General features: G+C 36.7%; 2 protein-coding genes across 2 annotated transcripts; one reads left to right on the top strand and one right to left on the bottom strand.

Moving 5' to 3' along the window:
- Window positions 1–193: 193 nt before the first annotated feature.
- Window positions 194–6,238, bottom strand: LOC100373023 (putative G protein-coupled receptor 176). Its single transcript, XM_085505013.1, has 3 exons — window positions 6,064–6,238; window positions 3,796–4,042; window positions 194–1,613 (listed from the first exon to the last, which is right to left on the bottom strand). Exons 1-3 carry the CDS (start codon window positions 6,236–6,238, stop codon window positions 488–490), a joined length of 1,548 nt encoding a protein of 515 aa, XP_085361139.1. The 3' UTR covers window positions 194–487.
- Window positions 6,239–8,864: 2,626 nt separating this feature from the next.
- Window positions 8,865–12,121, top strand: LOC144352778 (uncharacterized). Its single transcript, XM_078009627.2, has 5 exons — window positions 8,865–9,207; window positions 10,100–10,169; window positions 10,486–10,551; window positions 10,746–10,870; window positions 11,765–12,121. The coding sequence occupies exons 1-5, from the start codon at window positions 9,117–9,119 to the stop codon at window positions 11,887–11,889; spliced, it is 477 nt and encodes a 158-aa protein (XP_077865753.1). The 5' UTR covers window positions 8,865–9,116; the 3' UTR covers window positions 11,890–12,121.
- Window positions 12,122–12,207: the final 86 nt, after the last annotated feature.

Genomic DNA, 12,207 nt, shown 5'->3' with positions numbered 1-12,207 from the left:
TACAACCAATCTGTAAAGTCGTCACTCTCGTCAACATAACTGTTTATTGTGTTTGCCCACTGCTGCAGGAAATTCACGTACGTGGATAATTACTAGGTTTTAAATTCACTGCTTTGTGAAGGATAAAGCCACGGCCTTGCATATATAGAGTGTTTTTTTTTTCAAACATGCTATTATTCAAATTATTAACTAATATATAAAAATTGGCAGATTTATTTTCTTAAATATATTAGACAGAATTGCAGAAAATTGTTACAATGGTTTCTTGTTAATAAAAATAATGACCTGAACTCATTATTGATTTCATGTGTAATAGGAATAAAAACTGCCGACAACAAAATAGTATCTCGGCTCCGCCTCGTGTGTGCGGTTTAGTAAGTAAAAAAGATCAGTTCATTTTTGGATGGAATATATACTTAGTCGATTGTCATGATCGATATGGCATTGTCTCAAATTCGCACTTCAATCAAGTGACTGTGTTTTGAACTTACAAAGAGCCCACTGAGGCTGTGACGTTTCCTACTCCTTTCAATGTCCGTAGTTCGTCATGTGCTTCCGGAGTTTCCAATGATTTGCGTCGTTTCATTCTCTTTTTCTTCCCCTTTCTTTTCTTCTTATTTGTTTCCACGAGTGTTTCAGGCGTACTTCCCAACGGTGGCAGTAGCCTTTTTCTTGTTCCGTACCCTTTCATCCAATTTGATTTCAATTCTAGCGAATCCTGGTTTGTTCCGCTCGAAGCCTCTTCGTTTCCAGCGGGAGGTGGTATTCCCGGTGACGAACTGCAAGGTACATTCGTTCGGACGTCTTCCCTATGCACCTCGGCGACACTAATTTTTTTTAGCCCATTAATGTTTTTATTTTCGATGCCGTTTTTCGAAACTACAAATATATCGCCGTTGTCAGGTATGGGTGGGGCGTTATCTCTCCTCTGCAGATGCAACGTAACAACGCGATGGTCAGTCGGGCTAACGGTGCTCATGTCCACTCTGAAATGTATGGTTTTCGCACATTTACACGGACACGATCTGAGCAGGTCGTAAAAACCCTGTCGAAAATGTTTATTGAGATAGCCGTATATGACGGGGTTGATAACCGCATTGAGTCGGGTCACCCACGAAACCGTCAAGACGGCATATTGCGAGATGGATGCCGTCGATGCAAACGTCAGATAGAAGATCACCGCCACGTAAGGCCCCCAACACACCAAGAACACGGAAACCATTACGAATAACATTTTCAACAATTTCATCTCCGTCATGGATGCGTACGGAGTGTGCGCAGCCGTTTTGGGTCTTTTCAGCGTCTGTATGATGGTCACCCTCCGCTGACTTAATCGGAACGCCCGCCATACGAAGCAGTATGCTAGGCAAGTTATCGCTAACGGAATAAACACAGTAAAACTGATCCATAGACCAAGGTAGATTTTCTGCTGAAAGCGAGCGTTCCATACGTCCACGCAAACGCTTCTTTCTGTCCCCGGTATCTTGACAACATCGTACACGAACAGACAGGGCAAGCAGATCAATACTGAATGAACCCATATAAACACAATCATTAGTTTACCCTTGAGAGAAGTTATCTTCTTTTCCAGTGGATATACAACGGAGTAGTACCTGAAGAAAGAAAAAATCGCTGAGTCAAAGAAAAATAATCTGATTAATAATTTTTGACTTTGTGAAATTCTTTCGTTTTTTGAGAGAAAAAAAGTCTGAAAAAACTGATTTTGACGAGATAACTCAAAAATATATATTAGGAATAATTCATAACGAAATGTATTCCCTATGTAACCATAAGTAATTTTCATAATTACCGATTACACGAAAATATATTACGGAAAGAAAAGATAATTCGCTATATTTTCTATCTGAAAGAAGCTGAATGAAGCTGAATGAAATTACAAACTATTCATGTATGAAAAATAACTTTAATACATATGATATTATTTGGTAAAAAATACTGTAAATAATTTCACAATGTCGAAAACAGAATGTCCTTATTGCAGTGTTATTATTTCATTGTTATAATGTCAAAATTTTCACATATGCTTTTATTTTAAATAACGATTAATAAACACAGTCATATATGAAATACGAGTGGAACATATTTTGCTTACAAATCATTTACATTTTCTGAACATCAAAGCATCGATCACAAAAAATGTCATGGCCATTTAAAAAATCAATTCAGCAACTCTACTATAATATAGATACTCAGACTATCTTTGTTCTAACTCCGACATCAAAATGATCAATCAAATGAGTACCATTCAGCGGTTTCTTCACTACAGAGAATGTAGATGTGGTAGCATACGAATAATACTACGCCAGAGATTTTTGACAAAATTTACGCATTCCCACGATTTGGCTACTTGAATGTAAAAACATAAACATTTTAGGAAAACCCTTTTTAGAGCAATTCCGTAGAACACAATGTATTTTTATCAATTTTTGAAACCCAGATTTGTTAAATAATTCAGAATGGGAAGCAATGATAAAAAAAAAAACATACTGTCAAAATGGCCGCCGTTAGGAGAATACTTTTTACTTCACATGCACAATCATTTAGCAGAGCTTTATGGAAAAAAATGCCTCGCATGCCGTTTTTATCACATATCGCGATCGGCTAATTTGAAAAATGTGGTAAAAAGATGCATTCAAGATAGTTGGTTAACATTAAAACAAATTTGATGTTCGCAAATTCAAGACAACAGTCAAAAGTTGGCGAGTACTCTCCCATGTACTGGAGCAAGAAATAGATTTAAGACATATTTAAAATGAATCAAAAATTGAAAAAAAGTCTTAAAGAAGAAGTTTTGCTACCATTGAGATGTAAAATATGAAGGGAATAATACTAGTTGATAATAGTAACTAGAAATGTTATAACAAAGAGGAAATTAATCAATATGTACATCTCTAGTTTGTTGTCTGTGGTGTATTTAAAGTCACGTATTTTCCGAGCGCCATTGAATTTGACAAGAACTGCTAGAGATATATCTGTGAAATACCTAATAATTGGCCAATGAGTCTACACGAACGACCATAAACAAATGTGACTTCCCCCTAAGAGCACATACGTGCCAAGTTTTATAGAAATCTTATGTGTGGTTCTTTAAATATCCGTGGAACCCTAAAATGCACGGATTGTAACCGTGAAATCTGATGCAAAGACTGCCATGGTTACCGAGCTCCTTTCCACGCGCAACTGAAATGGGTCAAACATCGACTTTCATATGTATAATCTGGCTTGTGTTTGTCATGGATTATCACTATATATATTAAAGGAAATGATGTTTTATCATAGATTTATTTGGAATTTGTTGCAAATTGGATAATTTTTATAGACATGAATTTTGTCATTTCCACTGCAAAATGTGATACTGGATAAAAAAAAAGTAAAGTTTGAGCATAACTTGAGCATAAAAGAATAATTACGTAATAGTCAGTATAATCATGTTTGTCCTTATGTGCATGCTGGAATACAACCAATAGACGTAAGATGTCGGAACAAGAATGCCAATACTTATATAATATTTTTAAAAAGCAAATCCACTCAATATATATTTATCCATTCAATAACATGCTCTCAGACTCGTCAGGAAATGAATCGTGCTTGTCTGTAGTATTTATTGCCGTGAAATAAAATCGATTTCCGTCAAGACGTTGAATAAAAAAAAAAAAAAAAAAAAAAAAAACGGTTCGCCCAAGTTATAACTCGTACATGATGACTGTGTCTAGCCTTGTCGGTAACACGTACGCCGTAAGTTATTATTAAGGAACGGATATATCACATACTCACCTGTCAATGGCTATTGCACTTAACGTGATAATGGAGACGGAAACGAATGTGAAATACAAAAATCGTATCACTTTGCAGCTGACGACGCCAACAACCCACGACCCCCGGTGGAAATTGGACACCGTGTCGAATGGAACGCAGAGGAAACTTGACAACAGATCCGCCATAGCCAAGTTGACGATCAACAGGTGAGTAATTGTTTGGAGGGATGGTTTCCGATAGACGACGGCTATTACTATTACATTACCTATAAATATTAGAAGAGCAAAGAACATGTAGTTTATCAGATAAAATAAACCTCCGATTTATAAACGCGTAATATTAAAAACGAATAGTACAGAATCGATTTCAGAAGGAACTGGAAGTATAGATTTTGTTGCCAGTGCTCCGCTCATCTGTTGACCAGAAATAAATGTGAGCAAAGTCCCATTTTCTCAAATTACAAACACGATTAAAACATATACTAGTATTATATTGATTGGTTGTTTACTGGCTTCTCTTATACTACGAGATGGTACAGTAAACATTCAGAACACACATTACATTTCCCACCACCACGTCATCTCCTGTCAGTGTTCGTGCAATAAATGAGGCACTTCATTCTCTCGACATGCAATCAAGTAACTCCGACAGCAATCGTGTAACTCCGACATCAAAGCGTTTGAACTACCTTCAATCGACGATTAATCATTTTTCTGGAATTTCTGAAATTTTTCGTCGAGATGATTTTTTCACTATTTATTCTCATTAGCCACGTGTCTTGTTATATTATATTAATTTATACTGTACAAGACTGAGTATCTTGTTCCACCCTTAACTTTATTGTGGCGTCTACTACTACGGCTCATCAACTCACGTGGCCAGGGCACGTGCTCTCAAATCGACACAGGAAAAAATTACCGAAATGAATCACGCGACTTAGCACGGGAAGCGTAATTCTGTTTCAAGGTATCATTCTTATTAAATGTGACATTTTGAGTCTTTCAAGTTCATGAGCCATATACATGAACAGGCTCATTTGTTTCACGAGTTTTGCTTCACACAACATCTTTAGTTACCATGGAAATATGACATTATATCTACGTGACGCACGAGTTGCGGTACAAGCCATGAGCGATGTGGCAGCGTATGATTGCCCGCTACGGGCACCTGAAAGCAACTTTATATTAAATTATATTGCAGACTATTCTAACAGTGAATTGTTTTGCTTCAATGAATACGAGATCAATTTAAAAATGCGGACGCTGTGACGTAAGTTGCTATGGCAACGGCTTTGAGTCCAGCTTGTATTTATATCATGGCGTCCAGAACTATTTAAATGAACACATACACGATATATTAAGCGATGGAATGATTGATATCCATTTCATTAATTCTTTTTTTCGATGAAGTGCCGCACAGTGAAATCCAATTAGTAGTGAAAATATCGACGAAAGATAGATTGCAAGTGCCTCGGATAGTTTTGCGAGCATAATATTTATCAGGATCACGATGTTCAGGTAGAATATTACACAAAAGTAAAAAATATTACCATTTTATTTATTTTGATAAACCATGCTACGGGTATGAAGAAAGCAAATTAAAAATATGGGGTAACCGTATTCAGTTCGGAAAAAAATCGATCACAAATATACATTGAAAATAGAATATTTTGTCTCTTTAGGGCATTTTACCATTGTTTCTTGTGGCAAGGATATACTTCAAAATGTGACATTTGGTGAAAACAAAGATACGCTTTTACTGTACGTAGTCCACGGAAACTGCTGCAATTGGACATCATCAGAAAAAAGAATGAGTGAACTAAAATTTGTACATACTATTGACCAATAGTAAAACGATTATTTGCAAACAGATTTTGATACGAAATATTGTCATTGCTTTTTTATGTTAAAACTAGCATTATAACTGAACTATTATCAGCTTTCTAGTGAGTAAAGAACAACGCCATTCTCTTCATTAATATTCATGACAATTAGGAAATTAATTAGGTAACAATATCGTTCTAGTCATATTGTAAAATGAATTGTTACGTAATATCACCGCTGCACAATGGACAAATATTAAAAAATGGCTTTTTCGGGATGATGGTTTTATCTGAATTTTAGGAAACAACCTTCACCGTATTTTCACACGATAATCGTGGTGTCATAGCTGACACGCCGGTTTATGCGGTAAACAGCATGATCTGACACCTAAAGGAATATATACACACCATCGCACTTGTACGTGACATACTGTCGATATGTAAACACAAAAATCAAAACTCACCTATTGTAGAGAGAAACGTACACAGGAATAATATACAAGCACACAGCTGAAAATAGTCCCGACTTGTAGCTATTATTATGTTTTCATAATACCCGAACACGTTTCCCTGAAAGGCAGTATCTTGGCCTGGTTTCGGCGTGGATGTAAATGATACATTGGAAGTTATTGTAGCCATGTTGAAATATCGGCAATATGGTATAAATCTACTAAGGCACAGGAAATGTAACTGACATCAAGATAGCGAACTCCGTCGAAACAAATAGCTAGTTACCGTCCATTTCGACGTCACCACCCCCAAATATGACTATCGAACCGAGGCACATGACGAAGGTGGGTGATACTTAATTAGTGTCCGTTTGCTTCCACATTTCACATTTACACTTGCTCCACTTGTAACTCCAGTGTTAATTTGTCTAGGTATAAACCAAATATGTCTGTTACAAACGAAATCACTAACATATGTCTCCGTAGCGGAGATCGTCTTCCATGATGTTTTCACAAAACATGCCATATTATAGCTAACATGATAACAAAAGACAGCGACTGAAAATTATCTTCCCTATAGACAAGTGCGCTACGAGGGTGCATGTGACTCGGCAATATATAATACACTGCGGTCCAAAGTAATCTCCTGTCATTGCCATGGTAATCAGGTCGAATAACATTGATTACTATGCATCGAACTCACCTCTGTCATCATTACATCTTCTCACCAGAGCACGACGTTGATAATATTCCGATGTATGATGTCTTGTGTGCTAGATAAGGATAGCTCAATAGAAAATAAACCCTATCTACTTGTGCACACGACTTCTGTTTTGTCGTCTTATCTCCGAGTGTCCGACAGCGCGCACGCGCGCATTTTTTGTATATGTGCTTCTGATATTCTTTTATGTTTTTTATGCGATGCGCGTAATTTACAATGACTGGCCAATGAGAGAAACCAGAAGAGTATAAAGATAATTTATCCCAACAGACAGGATTGACGGAATAACTCAATATGAGAATCCTAGTAGTCGTCATGGGAGATACAATGTCTGAGCGACATTATAGGTAGTGACATATTCTGACAGCTTACATCATCATTTAAATAATGATTGGTTGGATGCCACGTGAGAAACGAGTGATGTATATTATGAATTCAGTGATGTACAAATTCTCTTGCGTCTTCAACTTAAATGCATTTTTTAAATGAAAATAATAATAATAAAACCGTGAAATCAGTGAAACCACAGTGCTACCCTGTGTTTCTCATTCAGTTATTTTTTTTCAGGTCAGGTTCGTTCCTGGACCAATGGTCACAGCTGGGTACACTTGGATAAAGCAACAGTAGCTCTTTCTATAGTTTGCATCATATTCATTAAAACAGTCTGCATTTTTTTCTGTTATTGGCAAATATCCGAAGAATATTCGGATATTCAGAAAGACAAGTGGTAATCCCTTTCCAAAAGGCACATGCATTCTTGTTTAAGAAAACAAATGCTGTATAATTGTTCTCGACGTCACGTGATAAATGTACATTTCCCGTAATATTCCCTGTGCCAATCAACGGGCCTCGCACTGTTCGGGTGAGCGTGCAAGTTAATGTTTTACGGATCTACAGAGCTATAGTATTTGTCACAGTTGTTAACATATGACGTTATGGCATGACGAAAAGTCAAATTAGTTAGTATTTTTGTTGATGATTCTTTGTTCACATAGTTCATATAGTTGAAAATAATTGCATAGACCATCACAAGGTCTATAAAAAACGAAATGAAAACCCAGATTATAGACAAATTGGACGGAACTCTCCGACTTTCCAGCTTTTTGCCGTCGGAATCCATTTGAAAATTATATAACAAATGTGGTGGGTGAAAAATGGACGACGATTGGATAATGTAAACGAATTTGGAAATATGTGAGAGAAACATTTTTTTTTTTGTTATTTGGAGGTCAAATAAACTATTTACAACAATACATATTTATTCTACTCCCATTTCACATATATGTATAAAACAGCATAAATGTCCAAAATACAGTACTCACTATTTATTTTTTATCCATGGTATCCAGTTCACCTTGGAATTGAGTAAGTCGTCACGGTGGGCTGGGTGTACTTGTCTGGTATTTTTTTAAAATAATATATTTCCACGTGCAAGTTTCACAATAAATCCTATACTAAATAAAATTGTTTAAAAAACGCTTAGGTTTTTGGCGAAGATACTTGGCCTTCAGATAGGTCTTTTATACTCTTTATAGCGCGGTGGTCGTCGCGCTGCGCATGTGTGACATTTGTGTTGATAAACACTGATTTGCCTACAATCCAATGCGCTCTTCAAATGGAAATGACCTTGGCGCGACTTGCACTGAATACTGTCAGTGACTCCTTTAATACCTTCTATTCACCTAAAAATTATCTAATTAAAGCTTAGAAATGTCTCAGTTTGTACTCGTTGATCTGCGCAACAGTCAAAGTCGTCGTCTTTGTTTATATGAGACCAATATATCTTGAGCATGCGTAGCGCGACGACAACCGCCCTTTAAACGTGTTCATTGACAGTAAATTTCACCTCTAAAATGATGTACAAATCATGTGTCTCGCAAAAATAATCACCCAAAAGATGTACGTGTTTTTCTTTCAAGGTTGTATACCCAGGTTTAACCGAGTTGCTGTCATAACCAGGTTTTTATTTGCTGAAAACAATTTTACAACCAAATGTACAGTTCATATGCTAATGTATCGTAATAAACACCGATGTTGATGTACTGAATGCAATATCATCGTTGAGGGCGCCCAATACGACTCGCAATACTAATATTTGTCATATTACACACAGTGAAATCGCTGTTTAATGTTTAATCTCTCAGTTACCGTTCATTGTTTTCCAGCCAATACGTAACCCTAGAAGGACGGATATACAGACGACTCGCAACCAGTAATTAGCTGCATCCATTTTTTCTATGCTGAGCATAATGAATGATATCGCTCGCAACGCTCACTGATTCAGGGTCGCCATTTCAGCGGTAAAAAAAAAAACATACTACGAACTAGACCTGCCTGACGAACCAGCATGGCGGATGGAAAATGGTCGCGGGCAAAAAACTGTATGTGGAAATACTTCACGGCGATCGTAAGACTGTTTGGTATTTTGACGGCGGCTTGTGAGTATAGATGTATTCGATATAGTTTTACACAGTCTGCCTGTTTATGAATATCGTGCCATATATAACGGTACGTATTTGTGCGTAGTGACTGTGACATTTAATAACATGATCGTGAGTCACATCAGATTTCCACTCTAAAAGCTGTGTTTGCTTTGCATGTAGTATATTGCATGTTGATGCTATTTTATTATGCTTATATACACACATAAATAAATAAATAAATATAATATTATCCTCTTACTAAATGTAAACGCCTAATATTACTTCTGCAAAGATCGTGACTATGCTGGGGATGGAGATACATTTTTCAATCGCATGTCAATAATAATCATGTAGTTATTGAAATCAATAAATCCACCAAATGGACTCTTATTGTGAATATTCCAGCGTTTTAACACGTGACCTTCGCCCACTTTTATTTAAATTTAACAGTAGTACGAGGTTTTTTTTTTTTAATGACTGACGTTTATGAACAGCCGTTCAATGAAACAGCGATGCGACCCTGGTTCACTAACGCGTCTAACGTTGTATCTCCCCCTGGCCCCCACATATAGGCATTGTTACGCCCGTGCTTTGATTGCTTTTATTCAATCGGGCTCTCAATTCAATGGCCAACCAGATTAAAAACGCGAACACCCACGTCTGTATGGGCGTGATGTGAGTTCCGGTTTCGTATTAACCCGCATCATCAGCGGCAGAGAAAACATAATTAAGAAAGTACGGGGTCATATATATATATATATATATATATATATATACTAGTATATCACTGACAAATATGCGTGCTATTTTCATTTGTTGTCGGGCATTTACATTCATTTCATCTTCATGTATTATAGTGATTTCTTTGTATTTACACAAATATGACGTTGTATGTGTTCAATCATAGGTTTGTTGGCAGCGGGTATCCTCGCGTTCAAGAACCGACCATTAGAGTTTTATATAGGAATTTACTACACGTAAGCATCACGGTGTTTATTGATACAATCACGTGATTTCGATTATTTGACGAATTAGTGGAAATACCGTTGACGTTATATATATTTGGACGAGACAATGTGCTTTCTTTTCTTCATCATACTTATAATGCGAAGAATACCGGAGAAAAATAGTCACGATATGTAGACTCGTATTCGGATTTATTTTCTTCTCGCAGTGTTCATTGATTCATTGTGATAATATGATGGCTAATTAATTATGAGCGAGAATTACAGAATATGTTTTATTATGCTGTTATGAATATATAATGACAAATGATTATATATCTCATTACAGCGCCGTTGGAATCGTTGTTACGATATTAGAGCTGCTGTTCCTGTTTTCAAAATGCAGATGTTGCTCGTGAGTATATGTCGCCATCTATGACGGCACAGAACAAACTGAAATACTTTCGTTTAATTTCATAGTACGTGTAAAAAAACGGCGTACTGCTGATAACTTCCTGTTTTCCTTTTTCATCGGCCAATCAAGACACTTTGCAGAATGTCCGTAGAATTGTCCCGGAAATGAAAATTATTTTTATAATTCTTTTCTAGAGAGGAAAGTCGATGTTGGAGGACGATATTATGGTTTGACAATTGGAAAAAATCCATACTGTATATTTTGTTAGCAATTTTGTGTTTCATATTCCCGTTCAACACTCTGCTGGGCTTGGTGTCAGGTACGTCAACGATACACATCAAATTACATCCCCGGAGACTACTTGTTGATTGAAAATATTATACAGTTATTGCTCTCATCTGAGGCCGAATACAAGAATAACAATTTTCCCACCGTCTTTTTATCGTCTGCAACAATCTAATCCCGGATGTTATGACATCAAAGGCTAATAACACACAAACAAAACAATGACGTCAGAGACATGAAAGAGGGCAATATCAATATTTATCAATCATGTGGTCGATTTTGACCAATAATAATACTTCAGAGATAACAATTATAATTATTCAATTTATACGTATTTGTTGATTCCCTGTGCACGTGATGTTGCGTTTGGTGACGCCATACGACGTTATCATTTTGTAGGCTCGTTAGAAGCTCGACTGGTCATGATCACCCTTGAACTCCGAACAGTTCGATAGGCATCATTTATCGTATTACTATGAGGTTATTACGAGGATACCTCAAAATATGCACGAAGGCAGTACAGCGGGAGTATCGACCGATGCGCAGCGCGGCGTACCGCGTACTGTCTGAGTGCTTACTGGGAGGTATCCTCGTAATAACCTTATTATTATACATCTTTTCCAAGGATACATCATAGGGAATGCCGAAATCCAAAAAGTTTAGAAGAGAATCAACGAACTTTTTTGTGTGGAGTCCAATCAAACCCTGGTTGCAGCAATGTTTGTTTTAATTATTAGAAAACGAAATGTTTTAAGTATTACGCGCGTAATCATTCCATATTTGGAACTCGCATTACCGTATATGGTAGGATAAAAATACCCCGTAAATACTACAAAATTACGGCACGCTGTAACTTATGGCGTTGCGGTAACAGATGTATAATAACATAATAAACTATATTTTGATTTATTTAATTTTTCTACTGTAGGTTGCATGCTACTTGTAGCCGCGTTGTTGTATATAATGAAGACGTGTAGACCAGACGGGGATGGCAACGAACATCGACAGCTAACCGAGGTCACCGGTGATGATCAGAATACAATGAATAACTAAAGTTGTATTATCTGTTAAAGTATTTTATGTAATAACATACGACATGAAACCAAATCAATAATTACAGCGTTCCCAACTCGATCACAGCTCAGTCGGCAATGTTCGGGTTTTTTGCTAACAATTTCTTATCAAGATATCTTGCGAACACCGTAATTGTTGCATTTGGTAACATACTACTTCATTTGTCAATGGCTACAAACAAAATGTATCTGATAATACAACTTTAATAACAGTACGAGAGATGTTGGCGACTTACTAAGGGTCGTGCTGTAACTTGCATGTGTATATCATAGTGTGGTACTTACGAGAATATTTATA

Source organism: Saccoglossus kowalevskii, chromosome 2 (genome assembly GCF_978046115.1).
Source record: "Saccoglossus kowalevskii chromosome 2, keSacKowa6.1, whole genome shotgun sequence".
In the NCBI taxonomy this organism is placed as follows: Eukaryota; Metazoa; Hemichordata; class Enteropneusta; family Harrimaniidae; genus Saccoglossus; species Saccoglossus kowalevskii.
Note: the sequence above shows the minus strand (reverse complement) of the source record. Positions and strands in the feature narration are given on the sequence as shown.